We start from the raw sequence: 16334 nt of genomic DNA, 5'->3' as shown, positions 1-16334 counted from the left end.
GGAGGTGCAGCCAAAAAAATAAACAAAAAATGAAAGTGTACTTGACAAAATTAAAAGTTGTTAGTGAAATTTATTTTGAAAAGTTTTAGCAATTGCCACTTGAAAAGTCTGAAAACCACTGCTTTAGGATCAATTTCATCCATTTCCTGCCTAAATGTGGCAAGTCCCTAATTTTATACAGCTCCACATTTTGGCACTATTTATTTTTCTCACTTATCTCAAACATACAGATGAGTTGGGCATGGTTAAATGGCAAAGGATGAATGGCCCAAGAGGCATACAAATTCCATTTCTCTACTCTGTCTGAACTAGCAGTTCTTAATCTTAGTAACTTGGTGACACAATATCATCATGAGATTAATTATGAAAAGTATCACAAACCTTTTTAAAAGTAGACAGGCTTGCAATTGATAGTCCCTATTTTGGGGAGGAGGTATGATTTAAACTACACTCAGCATCTCTCCACTCACTACTATTCTGATACATTTTTTTTTGAATGGAAGTAAGGAGTGGAGATGTAGGTGCAAGGAAGTGCCCATAATTAGCACTTTACCTCTTTCTCCTCACCCTGGTTAGTTATTTTCTTTCACAGCATTTACCACCACCTGACTTTAGAGACTATACTTGCTTGTTTTAGTTTTTTTCCCCACTAAACTTCATGAGAATAGTGACTCTTTTATCAACCATTTTATCCTGTTTTATCAACCATTATATTCCTTGTGCTTAGAATAGTATATCCTGTACATAGAAGGTACTCCATTAGTATTTCGTTAATCAATGAAAGAGCCTAAAATTAGACTACATTACATATAGCCCTGTCTTCCCAACTCTGTCCCCCCAAATAAAATCTTTGAGCTATTACATTTGTATACCTGACTGATCATCCAAGCCATTAAATTATTTAAATATGTTTGGTATGAGCTCATAAGTTATGGAACACTGCATAAGCAGCATGGTTATCAACTCATAATCTTAAAAATTTTACAAGAAACCTTTCTTAAGAACTTTTTATCTAGCCCTGAACTCTTTCCCAGATTTGGTTCTCACATTTCCAATAGCCTAAACTAATTCCACTTGGAGATTCCACTTCCACTCTCACTTCAATCATAGCATTATAAAATACAAATTCACCATTTCACTTTTGATCTCCCCTTGCCACTTCCTGCCTGATACAACCATAGTATCGTGGAAAAACGATGCGTTAAGGCAGAAGTCCTAGTTCTGGTCTCAGTTCCACTATTCATTAGGTGTTTAGACAGATAAGTCTATGGGCAGAAATGAGGCTTCCCTGGTAAGATATTCCCACTTTTATTAAAAAAAACCCACTTGGTTTACCTTAAAGAAGTTCTTGAAAGCTAATTCCTTGGGTGAAACCCAAGAAATCACAAAGCTATAGACTGCAGCACAAGGGAGCCTGGAAGGTCAAGAGTCCAAGACCTAGAGAATCAGATGATATTAAAGCACTCCAGATAATGAAACATTTTAATGAACCCAAAAGACTGTATCAGGAGTTTAAAACAGGGGTTCAGCAAAAAAAGGGACCAGAGGGCTTCCCTGGTGGTGCAGTGGTTGGGAGTCCACCTGCCGATGCAGGGGACGTGGGTTCGTGCCCCGGTCAGGGAAGATCCCACGTGCCGCGGAGCGGCTGGGCCCGTGAGCCATGGCCACTGAGCCTGCGCGTCCGGAGCCTGTGCTCCGCAGCGGGAGAGGCCACAGTGGCGAGAGGCCCACGTACCACAAAAAAAAAAAAAAAAAAAGGGACCAGATAGTAAATATTTTAGGCTTTGTAAACTATAAGGCCTCTCAACTTTGCTGTTGTATTGCAAAAGCAGCCACAGACAATAAACAAATGAATAAGTGTTTCTGTGTTCCAATAAAGCTTTCAACAATAGGCAGAGAATCTGATACAGCCAGCAGGTCATGGCTTGTCAATCCCTGGTTTGAAACTACAGTTTCTAAGATGTATTATGGAACATAAAACAAATGTATGTAAGCTCCCTGAGCATGCAGGTTTTTCTCTATTTTGCTAACTGCTAGAGTTTATGCCTGTATAAAATCTATGCTGCCTCAGAATAATTTTGTCTTTGGTCTTCTAAACACTAATCACTCAAACTTCTTGGTCATAGGATACACTTTTCTACTTTTAAAAGGTATTGAGGGGACTTCCCTGGTGGTCCAGCAGTTAAGAATCTGCCTTCCAATGCAGGGGACACAGGTTCGATCCCTGGTCAGGGAACTAAGATCCCACATGCTGTGGAACAGCTAAGCCCACGCGCCACAACTACTAAGCCCGGGAGCCACAACTGGAGAGCCCACGTGCCACAAACTACAGAGCCCATGTGCTCTGGAGCCCGCATGCCACAACCAGAGAGCCTGCACGCCACAGACAGAGAGAAGCCTGTGTGCCGCAATGAAAGAGCTCACATGCCGTAACGAAAGATCCTGAGTGCTGCAACTAAGACCTGACGCAGCCATAAATAAAAAAAAAAAATAAATAAATATTTTTAAAAAGTATTGAGGATATCAAAGAGTCTTTGTGTGGGTTCTATCTATTGATATCTACCATATTGTAAATTTAAACTAAGAAATTGTTTAGCTATGTATTAATTTATCTCAAAGTGATAATAAGCTAATTATATAATTATACCTATATAAAGAACTATATTTTCCAAAACAAACATTTTAGAGAGAAGTAGGTCATGTTTTACATTGTGCAGATATCTTTTATGTCTGGCTCCATTAAAAAAAACTGGACTTGGGCTTCCCTGGTGATGCAGTGGTTGAGAGTCTGCCTGCTGATGCAGGGGACACGGGTTCGTGCCCTGGTCTGGGAAGATCCCACATGCCACGGAGCGGCTGGGCCCATGAGCCATGGCCACTGAGCCTGCACGTCTGGAGCCTGTGCTCCGCAATGGGGAGAGGCCACAACAGTGAGAGGCCCGCGTACCACCAAAAAAAAAAAAAACCCCACTTGGACTTGCATATCTGTTTTTGCATTAATTTACTGTGATATATTATTTGATCTTGAAGCATATGAAGAAAATATGGCTACATACACGTGGATATGTAATTGGAAAAGGGAGGAGTTTTTCAATAGTTATTTTCAGATAATTGTGATATTCTTGATAGTTCATCAAAGATTAGCAGTTGCCAAGGGGAGGAGAGGGGAAAACACGGTGCAACTGCTAACAGGCACAAGATTTCTTCTTGGGAAGAGGAAAATGTTTAAAAATTAGACTGTGGTAATAGCTGTACAACTCTGTAAACACACCAAAACTGTACACTTGAAAAGAAGTAAGTTATATGGTATATCTCAACATAAAGCTGTTTAACAAAAAAGAAAACCAGGGGACTTCCCTGGTGGCGTAGTAGTTAATAATCTGCCTGCCAAAGCAGAGGACACAGGTTCGAGCCCTGGTCTGGGAAGATCCCACATGCTGCAGAACAACTAAGCCTGTGCACCACAACTACTCAGCCTGTGAGCCACAACTACTGAGCCCATGTGCCACAACTACTGAAGCCCGCGTGCCTAGAGCCCGGGCTCTGCAACAAGAGAAGCCACTGCAATGAGAAGCCCGCGCACTGCAACGGAGAGTAGCCCCCACTCGCCGCAACTAGAGAAAGCCCGCAGGAAAAGACCCAATGCAGCCAAAAAAAATAAACAAACTAAATTTAAAAAAAAAAAAAGGAAAAGAAAGAAAACCAAAGTGTCTGGAGCTTAGAGAAGATAAGAGGTAGGAAAAGAGACTTGAGCCACAGTGCCATTGGATTATGTCAAAGATTGTCGAGTAATAACAACAGGAAATCATGAAGGATTTTAGGTAGAGGAAGGAAAAAATATTACATCAAAACTTGTCAAGTGGTAGTTTCTTAAAAATTGTTGCAATGTGTAATCTGAAACTACATCAAACTACATCTATACTTTACTACATTAAAATCCATTGGTCTACCTTGCACCTTAAATGAATCTTTTATACTTGTCTACTTTTGTAACATGCAAGCATTGAGTGTTTGGAAAATATTGATTCACTGAGTTACATACATCTTCCAAAAGGTTAAAAAACATTCTGGGGGGCTTCCCTGATGGCACAGTGGTTAAGAATCCGCCTGCCAATGCAGGAGACCCGGGTTCGAGCCCTGGTCCGGGAAGATCCCACATGCTGCAGAGCAACTAAGCCCGTGCACCGCAACTACTGAGCCTGCGCTCTAGAGCCCACGAGCCACAACTACTGAGCCTGCACACCACAACTACTGAAGCCTGCGTGCCTAGAGTGTGTGCTCCGCAACAAAAGAAGCCACCTCAATGAGAAGCCTGCGCACCACAACGAAGAGTAGCCCCTGCTCGCCACAACTAGAGAAAGTCCGTGCGCAGCAAGGAAGACCCGACGCGGCCAATACATACATACATACATAAATAAATAAAATTTATAAAAAAACCAAAAAACAAAAAACATTCTGGGGACTTCCCTGGTGGTCTCCCAGTGGTTAAGACTGTGCGCTCCCAATGCAGGGGGCCCGGGTTCGATCCCTGGTCAGGGAACTAGATCCCACATGCATGCCCCAACTAAGATTTCGCATGCCACAACTAAGGAGCCAGCAAGCTGCCACTAAGGAGCCCGCCTGATGCAACTAAGACCTGGCGCAACCAAATAGATAAAAAGAAACAAACAAAAACCCCAATCCATTATATACAATATTAAAAAAACCCAACACATTTGTTAACATCACTGCTGATCTCATCAGAAATTCATTAAGTACTGGGATGTTGTCAAGCTCATGGTGGTAGTCACAAATTTTCCAAATTTCTAATTTTCACTTGGCAACAAAACATTTTATCATTTTCAACAGTACTATCAGTTGTTTTCCTTGAACTGTCTTGATTATTTTTGAGAAAATGTCTACAAATACCCAACTCTACATAACCATGGCCTATCAGCTGTTCTCTCAAGTAAAACTGGAGTAACAAGAAATAAGTGGCTAGTCCAGCTTGCAACTCAACTGTAAGTGGATTGCAGTAAAGAATTCAACTACAAGTAGCTTGATGTCACTGCCTTTATTTGTACTAAGGAGTCAGTAGTTTTACTCAGTACTGCTTTTGCACCATTAATGCAAATATTAACACAGTGGAAAAGACAAACAATGTCTTAATTATTCTGAAAACAGTTTTGTCTCCTGGAACCCAACAAAAAGGTACCTGGAACCCCTTCAAAGGGGTCCACGGACCACACTTGGAGAACTGCTACCTCAAAGAAATTGAGAGAGCATTACTTACTAGCTATGTGCTCCTGGACAATTCATTAAACTCTTTTCAATGAGCTGTATATAAAAAAAATGATAATACCCTCCTCCCTGTGCATTAGGATTAAGAGATGTGAAAACATTTTGTACTCTGTGTAGCATCACGAAAATGTAAGAACTTGTTAATATTTATAATGAATTAGTATTTCAGTAGGACACCACTGACTTTGTCTGCAACAACCTAATGTTGACCAAATTTTATACATTTTTGCTTCTGCTATTTTTCTTACTAACCATCTTAACACTTCTATCTTAATTCAGACCTTTACAATCACAGATGCAATGCTGATTTGTTAATCATAAATATTGCTGCCAGCTGAACATTATCTAAGTTTTTATCATACCCCACCCCACCCTGATCAGTCAAACCTGTCTAGGGCCTTCCCTTGAGTCTGAATATGTTGTTTTGTTTCAGCTGAACAATGACTGATTGTGTTCATTTGTTTCTTTCCCCTGCCAAAACTGGCCTCCCCACTTCTACTCACTGAAATACCATCCCCATCCTCAAGAGGCAATTAAGTCAATCTTTTCTGGCTACCCAAATAGGATAATCTTACTTCTCTGAACACCTGGCACTCAAGGCCGTATGTCACCTGGTATCTTCTCTTATGCTTGCCTTTCCTTAACTAGACTGTAATCTCTCTGAGGGTAAGTACATCTTACATTTCTCCTTATTCTCTTCATCATCAAATAACACAATGCAGTCAGCCTGGCTAATGATCCAGTGTATACTCTACTAGAAACTAGAATCAATGAAGCATTAAGCTTCATATCCAAATGGGCCTGGTAGCTTAACTTGCTTTATAGACCCAATATTTATAGCTCTTGTCATATATGGTTTTTAGACAGTTTTATTTATAAGGCTAACTCAAGTGACAGGACAAGGTATTCAATATCACTGCATAGAGTGCAACTGCTTTATGGGCAAACTGTATTTCTTAAAGTGCCTAACGTGGCTCTGAGAGGAAAACAAATACATAATAATATATATTAAGGTGCATAAGTAGACCTAAGATGTTTATTTACAAAAAAAGACAGTAAGAAGTCTTAAAAAAACCCACATATTTAAAACACACAAAAGCACACAGCACAATAGCATAAAAAGTTAACTGAAATGAGAGTCACCTGGACTGAACCAAGTTAAAAAGCATAAATTCAAGATGTAGGATTGCGAAAAGAAACATTAAGCATGAGTGGTAGCATTTATAATTATGCAAAAAGTCAAATAAAATAGGCGACAAACCAAAAGTAGAAGCCTTGCACTAAAAAAGCAATGGCAACTGAAAGGAGATGGTTCTGTCAAGTGATTAAACAGTGCATGGGCTTTGGCATCAGAATGAGCTGGGTTCAAATCCCAGTTCAGAAACTACATATGAAATTAGAGAAATCACACAGTCCCTCTATGCTTCAGAGCCCTTATCTGTAAATGGGACTAACACTATTTGCTTGGAAGCATTTTTGAAAGGATCAGAAATAATACAGAGCAGTAAAAAGCACAGATTTTGGAGTCAGATGGGTCTAGGTTAGAACTGACTATACTTTTAAAAGCTTAGGTAACTTAAGCCTCAGGTTTCTTATTTGTAAGATAGGTATGATACCACCTCCTCGGCATTCTTGCTAGGATAATTAAAGTAACATGTATAAATATTCTATAAAATCTTAAAAGTACACCCAGTAAGTGCTCAATAAGTTGTCCCTACTATAAGTAAATATATTTACTTATAATTAAATAAGTAATTATGTATGAAGTAAATATGTACGATATATACACATACCTCACACCTTGCACAGTGCCTGCCATGTTATAGATACTTAACAAATGTCAACCATTATAATTACTTTCTAACATATGAGATTTCAGAATGGTTTGAAACTTTAAACTATGGTTTTACATCCCGATACATACAATCTATATATAATTAATCAATCAGAGATGAATGGTAGTTGATTAGTTATTCCAACTACAGATTTTTCAGGATAATTCATGAAGTGGAAGCAGGAGTTAAGTATAAAATGCTCACTAGTAGAGAGAAAGCCCAGGAACAAGGAGACACTAGATGGGAGAAGTATATACCTACATTAAGCATATAAACTATTCACAGTGTAAATTCACAATCCCTACATTGTATGCTTATTTGTTAATAAAAGTAATTTACTATTTATTTTTCTGCCAAAGGCAAAGTTGGACATATATTTAATTCTTTCCCACAACCATCCTTCATTTTAAGCCATCCTACCTGCAGCTGTCTTGGCCCTAGAACAATTTCACCGGGTTACAGGGCAGAATTGATCTCACCAGTTCTTCAGTGGTATTTTGAAATTATGAGCATTAAGAAACTGTACCAACCACTTCACACCACTACTCTATGGGGCTGGAGTTGTGGCACCTTGGTTCCTAGAAACCACTTACCTACCTGTGGTTGTTTTTTTGTTCGTTTTCCCTGAAAAGGAGTTATGCATGCAAGGGTTAAAAAAAAAGGGTGTGTGGGGGGGAAGAGGTTGCAGTTTTTAATGTATCAAAAAGAATTAAATAAAACATCTCTCACCCACAGCAGGAGGTACCACTGTTAACAGAGTCTTGTACATTTTGCCTACTTACAAACTAAATGAAGTCAAATAAAACGGGTTGGTTCTAACACTGGCAACTGGAAAATGAATAAAATCCAAGGAATGTACCAATAACGGGGTATATATAATAGATTGTCTTATTTGAAAACTTAAGAGTGCACATCCAAACCTTTTAATAATGACCTGAGTATAGAATATTTTCCTTTGTTAAACAAATTCAAATTGTATCTAGTAAGTAGATGATTGTGTCGCTGTCACAATAGAAATCTATATTAACACTTAATACCACAGAACAATTGCGCCAAGCTTTTCATGCCAAAAGTGCACTATTAACAAAGGTATCACTATTTTGTTTTCCGATAAGAGGTATGTTACATATCTGGAACCTTACTGATATAAAAGATGTTCAAGTCATGAATAAATTGTTTCTGGCAAAATGAAAACTTAATAATGTCATGGCAATGTTTGAAATACTTGGTGATACATCCCTCCTTAAAAAACAAACAAACTAAACCAACTTACTTAAACCTCCACCACCCATCCATCTGCTATGATAAATTCAGATTTTTAGTTTTCCTTTAATGGGGGTGTACATGTAACATTTTATATGTCACTCTCTTTATTAAGAGCCTTGCATATAATTTCACATGCTCCCAACTGACCTTTTCATTTTTCTTGTGTGTCTCTAATGGCTGCTTAGCTGCTGCACTCCGAGGAGTTCGGATGATCTCTTCCTCAGCCACTTCGATGGTCCGTCCGTTTGGCTGCACAGCAACAATAATGGATTCTGTTATCAAACTGCTTGACAGAGCAAATCAAAGATTTGTACTCAGGACACAGAATATACAACAATCAAATTCTACTCCCGACCCAAATTAAAAAGATTTTTGTACAGCTGTGTTATCTAAGACTATTGTCCCTAGGAACTACATCTTGTAATATAATAATGAACTTATAAGCAAAACTGTACCACAAATTTATTTTCTGATTTCACCCAGGCATCAGTACTTCCAACAAAAAATAGTGGGATGGAAGCAGGAAAAAGAACTAAATTGTATTTGCACTCTGACCACCAATTGGCTGTGTAATCTCAGAGTATTTCACTTGTTATCTTTGAGTTGTTTCTACATCTATAAAAATGATCGGTCTGATCTATTCAAAAGTCCACAAACTTTTTTGGTAAAGGGCCAGAGAGAATATATTTTAGGCTTTATGAGCGCTATGGACTCTCTGTCGCAACTACAAAACTGCTACTGTAGCACAAAAGCAGCCATAGATTATACATAAAGGAATGAGTATGTCTGTTCCAAAAAACTTTACAAACACAGGTGGAGGGCCAAATTTAGTCCATGGACCACAGTTTGTTGGTTTCTGTATTAGATAATCGCTAATGTCCCCTGTAATCTTACAATCTAACAGCTCTACTATTCTAGGATTAAGAAGCTTTACTAACCCACTGCCACAGTTTTAAAAGGTTACCTCAGTTTTCCTAACATCCCCCAAATAAAATGACAGCACTTAGAGGTGTTCATGAGTAGAATTAAGTCTGTGAACACCAATTCCGGCTTTTAATCAGAATCACTAGTTTGGTTTTTTTTTTTTTTTTTAATGAAGCATTTCTGAGCCCCATCACCAGAAATGTACTTAGATTCTGAACTTTGAAGAAAAGGGCCCAGGTATCTCCCAGGTATCTGTATTTCTAACCTCTTCTTTCTGGATCTTACAACTACTTTTTACTTGCCCATTCTTCTCATATTCAACGCAGTAAGTCAGTAAATCAATATACTAGTTTAAATCGCTTTATTTCTAGTTCTTGCAGAACAGATTTCCACCAGATTACTTATTACAGCAGAGCTATAGTCACGGAAACAATATGAATGTTCAAAGTTTTTCTAATGTGACATTACCTGCATTTGTGCAAAATTATCAGGGATATGCAGTTGGAAAGAGAAACCATTAATATTCCAAAACCCAATCTGCAGGCTTCCCAAAGATTTATGGCAGAAAAATCCAAACAAAAGCTGTCTTTTAGCTGATTAAATTCCTAATTAACTCAAATTTAATATGCTGAGTCTTAAGCAACTTGTTAAAGTCAGACAGCTAATGTTGAAACCAGGTGTCCTCACCCTCCTTTTGGTTTTCTTTCCTCTGGGCTGTTTTGCCACTTTAATGCTGTCTCTTCTCATTTCTCTGTGTTTATGTATACAGGGGGGGCAGGGAGGGGTGGAGGAAACAATGCATTGAGAAAGGTCAGAAATCCCAGAAAGGAATTTGGGCTTAGAGCCATATCCACATCAGGAATATAAAACTTTATTTAATTCTACTTTCCAGTATCACCATCTTACTTGTCAATTCTCGTAAGCCATTTCTTATTTCAGACTAGTCAAACTTACTTTTTCTGATTTTCTGGGGTCGTCCTTACCTTTCCATGTAAGCTTTACTCCAACTGACCAATCTTACAGCTCTAAGTCCACACAGTTTCCCTCTCTTCACGTGGCAGCTCACAAGCCTCACATCTGTGAAACTTCATTTAACTAATCCCTTCAGCAAACTATCATAGTCACTTATATGATACCTCCATTTTACTCATGTAAATGACTAAACTGAGTCATTTTAATTTATATACTAACTGTAAAAAGGTGAAATTCAGTGGTTAAAAACTATCTTAAAAACCGCTAAAAAGTTCAATGCAATTCCTTTGAGACAACTGCAAACAATGCTGATAGAGCCTCCCAAATGAAAGATGAAACAATGTTTCCTTCTGGACAAATACAAAGTCTGAAGTCCTCAATCAGTGACCAAGAGAGGAACACTCAGTCTCCATTTCACAGGCTCTGCAATGATCAGCAAGACAAAGGTGGTCCCACGTTCCAACCTGTGCCAATTTTACTTCCTTCTTTGCAACAACTTACCTAGCGGCTAGAACTGCAGCTGTTCCCTCTGGTCTATGCAGATTTCCCAATTTTCCAGTAACTTTTGGGCTTTATATAGGTCTCATAACTATTGGGGTCCCGTAAGTCATCAACAGCTCCCCACAAATGCGTGATACCATGAAATAATAAGCCCCCTACCCCAAGGGAAAAGTCAAGAGCATTCTTAGGTAGCAGGAAAAGAGGATACACTATGGTGGCTGTGCCTCTCCTACCTATCAACAGCACTAATCTGATCTCTACTAGCTGGTCAAGGAAGCCTTGTCCTGGTAAAGCATTAACCACATTTGAATTAGCAAATCCCTAAATGGAAGCATGTTATGTAGATCTGCTCACACGAAAAGAACTAATCTCAAACTAACACTTCAAATCCAATGTGACTTCCACACTGGGTTTTACATGCCAAGTATCTTCTCTGATCATAGAGACTTTATAATATATATGGTGTTGTTTCTACAGTTTAGAATTACACGGGCCTCTCGCTGTACCTCGGTTTAAAATTCTCTGGAAAATTTTGAGGTGTTCCCCTCCAGGGCCAACCAAAGTTAATTTTATACATAGCATGCAATCTATATTTTAAATTATACCACCCCAAAATGTCCATCAAATTTGGTGAAAATCAACCAATAACAGAAAAATGATATAATCATTTCTTACATGGATAAACTTGTAGACAATGCCATGTCAGCCTTACTACTAAACATTCCCTCAACTCCCATCCCAGATCCTTTTAAAAAATACATTCACAAAAGAACGTGTGTGTTGGGAGGGTGGTAAGGCAGAATGAAGACACCTAGCTGACAATCAGGAAAATAAACTGGAGGACGGGGCCATACAGCAGGGGAACAGGGTCTTATTTGATAACTACTCAAGGAAATAAAATTCTTCATGTTAGTCAATCTCCAATTTACTAATTCCATAAACATTTGTTAAGTACTTAAGTACAAGGCACCGTGCTAGGGACAAGGGCATATGAAAGGAATCTGCCCTCTGGGAGTTTTAAGGTTTAGAATAAGAAGATATGCTTAATAATAGACTTCTACTCCATTTGAGTGGCCTTTATATATCTGTTAAACTGATTCTAAATTGCAGAACAATCTATAGCTAAGGTAAACATATACAAGGTTTAACATTTGACACTTCTAAAATGAAAGCATTTAGAATCCTATTTTCACTTAGTTATAAAAATTTTATTTTTAGCCATGAAATGTAAAAACCATGACTTCAAATTACTTTGAAACTTCTTAAGTTTATTTATTTTTTTCTTAATTAAAAAAAATTTATTTTATTTAGTTTGGGCTGTGTTGGGTCTTCATTGCTGCGCGTGGGCTTTCTCTAGTTGCGGCAAGTGGGGGCTACTCTTTGTTGCGGTGTGTGGGCTTCTCACTGCGGTGGCTCCTCTTGTTGCGGAGCATGGCCTCTAGGTGCCCGGGCTTCAGCAGTTGTGGCTCATGGGCTCAGCAGTTGTGGCCCGTGAGCTCTGTGGAACGTGGGATCTTCCCGAACCCGTGTTCCCTGCATTGGCAGGCGGATTCTTAACCACTGCACCACCAGGGAAGTCCACTTAAGTTCAGAAACTAGAAGGGCAGTCTACTAACTACCAAAAAAAAGTGAAATATGAAAAGACTATTGGAATGGACAACCTGGGATTAAGGCCCAACTTCCATATTTAATCACCGTGACTTTAAGCACTTTCCTTGACTTAACCATCAACTTCATCATTTGTAAATACAAAAAAATATGTAACTTGTTTTATGTAACTTGTTAAAGTGACAGTAAATGAGGAAACATGTGAAAGCATACTTTACTTGCTCAAGAAACAGTTTCTTTCCTTCAATATCCTTTCCTCTCCAAAGCTATGATGGCCCATATCCTCATCCCATGTTCCAGCACTCAAGTCATTTTTCATACTAGCAAGCTCACAATAAATGTTAAGTCCTGGTGGTCAAGAGGGCTAACAAACTGTACATGTATCCAATGGGCCCAATGCTCCAGGTACAAATTCTTTTGGGAAGTTAACAGAATACAAATGATGAGTAAATATATCCTCTCAGAGGCAAGAAATAGTCCAGGCTTGCTCTAGAGACATGTCATACTATCTTTCTTTTTTAAAAAGCTGCTTATAGTTTCACTGTTTTCTAAAAAAATTATGCAATAATCATTCATGTTCATTCACTCAATATCCAGTAAGTGAACTCAGTAGAGTAATATGCAGAACCCTTAAAACCTTGAAACAAAGACAAGTGAGGCACAATTCCTGCCCTCCAGAAGCTTAGATCAAAGCAAAGGAAGAACACAGGTATACAATAGCACACACTAAAATAGCAGACAAAAGATGTACTCTGTGTCCCACCCCCTCCACCAAAGGCCCCATTCCCCAGCCTCTTAAAGGAGAAGAGTATGAGTTTTGAAGGCAAGCTGAGACCATGGTTGAATCCCCAAATGTCTATCACCCTGGACAAGTTACTACTTCACTGGAGTCTCAATTTTCTTATCTGGAAATTATACTGAGCATACAGGAAGCATAAGACTACATATTATGTCCATGATAAAAAAAATAAAGGCAAGACATCATGGAAATTCAAGAGATATCATCTTTAGCTGACAGACCTAATAATTTCCAAGTATTTGCCATGTGCCAAGCACATGCATTATCTCATTTAATGGACAAGACTTAGTCTTTGTCAGTTTCTTAGTTTTAGTTGTGAAGAGTGCTGATACATATTCAAGACAGAACAATTTCTTGTCATTTGAAAACACAAATTGTTTTTTCCTGCCAAATGCTGTGCACATATCAATTACATAAACTAAACATACAAATAAACTACAGCTTCAGTCACAGTAATTTACCAACTTATTTTAAAATTCAACCCCAATTTTAAACTCCTAAAAACTAAAAGGATAATCTTATAAATATGGCCTATAAATCAAATTTGCAAAATCTTGCTATATATCCTGAGTTATTTCCTTTAGGGTGAAGATCCTTGTGCCTTCTCAACAGCTAGCCAAAACTAAATCCTCTTCAGGGAATCCAAAACATCTCTTTGTTGATTGCATCAGGAATGCCCAGGGCTACTTTTATAGGCTAGAGAGATGACATTCAATACCTATCACACGGCCAAATTATTCTAAAGATGATTTCTGAAACACTAAATACCGCATTGGTTTTCAAGGCTTTATGTCAGATGGGTACTGAGATAAGGATTACAGGTGATACAGCAGACACATATCCATGTAATTCTTTCTCAGATCCTGATGGATGCCTTCTGGAACACTGGCATTCTGTGGAACAGTTTGAAAACCACTAGCATAGTTGTCGAGAGAAAACAGAGTAAATTTAAAAACTGGACAGGAATTCCCAGGTGATCTAGTGGTTAGGACTTGGCGCTTTCATTGCCAAGGGCTGGGTTCAATCCCTCGTCGGGGAACTAAGATCCCACAAGCCGCGCAGCGTGGCCAAATAAAACTGGTCAGATAACAACTCCTCACAGAGATCTTATGATTTTGTTTGAATAGTAATAATAGTAACAATCATTTGAAAATGCTTTCAAGGCTTTCACAACCTTGAGAAGTAGTACATTACTCAATAAAGCCAAAGTGCAACAAAAACAAGTGTTCGGAGGGTTTACTGCTGCTCTTGGTATTTAAGATGAGCACGACTATTTAAGGTCTCTTCTGTCAGAACTATTGAAGGTCTTTTCTGCAAGGCCTCTGGCAGAAGAAAATGACAGGATGAAAAAGTACTGTCACGTAACCAAACAAATAGAGGCAAAATTCTGGAGCTTCTGTAAAGGTCATTATAATTTTCAGCAGAAACTTCTGATTCTAAAAGTAAAATTTAAAAGCAATAAAGTTGTAACTGACTGAGAAAATGAGATTTGTTCTCTGAATGCAGTATAATATCCTGGAACATGCTATCAAAATGAGAGGTTAGGGCTTCCCTGGTGGCGCAGTGGTTGAGAATCCGCCTGCCGATGCAGGGGACACGGGTTCGTGCCCTGGTCCGGGAAGATCCCACATGTCGCGGAGCGGCCTGGCCTGTGAGCCATGGCCACGGAGTCTGTGCGTCCGGAGCCTGTGCTCCACAAAGGGAGAGGTCATAACAGTGAGAGGCCCGCGTACCACCAAAAAATAAAAATAAAAAAAGAGCTGTTAAAAAAAAAAATCAGAGAGGTATAATGGAAATAACAGTGAGTTCTTAGACTAGAAATCAGGATATTGTTTTGCCTTTGAAATGCCTTTGCTCTATGACCTTGAATAAGTCACATAATCTCTCTGAAACTCAAGATTCCTTTTTGTAAAATCAGGAATGTTTGTTTTACCTATCACTCAGGATTTTTAAGTCAAATGAGTATTCTTCTAAGACTTAAAACTATGGGGACTAGTGACTTAAAAGGGAAAAAGAAAATCCTGTAGATGACACGTAACTTTAGTAATACCTGGGATGACATGGCAAAACCACCACCAATGAATAAAAGACATAATTCTATTGAGAATATCTTAAAAGACAATTTAGCCCAATAACAGATTATTCAACTAAACAGTGAGATGTCATTTTAGATACCTTATTCAGCATTTAGTTTAACAAATAATTATCAAAGGCTGTTATATGCCAGTCACTGCTTGCTATCCCATATCAAGGCTTATAATCTAGTGGAGAGAAAAGACCCAGAGCAAAAGGAAATGAGTAAGTTACCAGACAATTTACAAACTACAATAAAGGAAACACATATAAAGAGGTTAAGACAGAAAATAAAAGGGGAGGCCTATTTCAAATACGTTGATCAGGAAAGCATCTTCTGGGAAGGTGAGTTTTAAAGTGAGATCTAAAGACTGATTAGAACAGTGGGGTCAAGATGGTTCTAGAAGTGATAATAACAGCTCAAGTAAAGGTACTGGGTTGTGAGAGTTTGAAGAACTGAAAAAGATTACTACAGGTGAAGGTAGCAAACGAGAGGAAACAAACTCAAAACTTCTTAGAAAAAGAAGCAGGTGCTGGGCCATACAGGAAAGAAGTTTAGATTTTAAACGCAAAAGCTACTGAAATGTTCGTTTTAGACAAGATTGTGACTTGTTTTTAAAAAGACTCCTTACTAGGGTGTTGAGGAAGGACTGGAGGCAGCCAACAGAAGCTACTGCTGTACAAGTGAGTTAAGGTGATAATAGTTGCACTAAATATACGTTTTGGAGATAAAACTGATGGCACTTGCTGAAGGATTAGGATATGAGGTGAAGATGAGGAGGTAAGGAAAAGAGAAGAACGAGGAACGATTCTTAGATTTTTGGCTTAAATAACTGAAGGAATGGCAGAGTCATTTACAGAAATGGGGAAGACTGGAAGAGGGCAGGGATTGTAAGCCCTGTTTTGGCGATGTTAAAGTTTTTGAGACAAACATCAGGTTTCTAATTGAAGAAATCCAGTGTACATCTAGACATGAGGTTTTGGAGATGAGAGGAATAGTCCAGTTACAAATACAGGCAAATAAACACTTGATCACCACTATCTGATGATTCCATATTGGCAAATTTGCTTACTCA

At 38.6% G+C, this 16334-nt stretch overlaps 1 protein-coding gene across 8 annotated transcripts in view; it reads right to left on the bottom strand.

The window, feature by feature from the left end:
- MTDH (metadherin) overlaps positions 1-16334 on the bottom strand; it is a 57544-nt gene that overhangs the window by 35922 nt on the left and 5288 nt on the right. For all 8 annotated transcript variants that reach the window (XM_067017076.1, XM_059042470.2, XM_059042469.2 and 5 more), the window contains exon 2: positions 8529-8630. In XM_067017076.1, the coding sequence (XP_066873177.1) occupies positions 8529-8630 (102 nt within the window). The remainder of the gene's footprint in view (positions 1-8528; positions 8631-16334) is intronic.

Source organism: Kogia breviceps, chromosome 17, assembly GCF_026419965.1.
Source record: "Kogia breviceps isolate mKogBre1 chromosome 17, mKogBre1 haplotype 1, whole genome shotgun sequence".
Taxonomy (NCBI): Eukaryota; Metazoa; Chordata; class Mammalia; order Artiodactyla; family Physeteridae; genus Kogia; species Kogia breviceps.
Note: the sequence above shows the minus strand (reverse complement) of the source record. Positions and strands in the feature narration are given on the sequence as shown.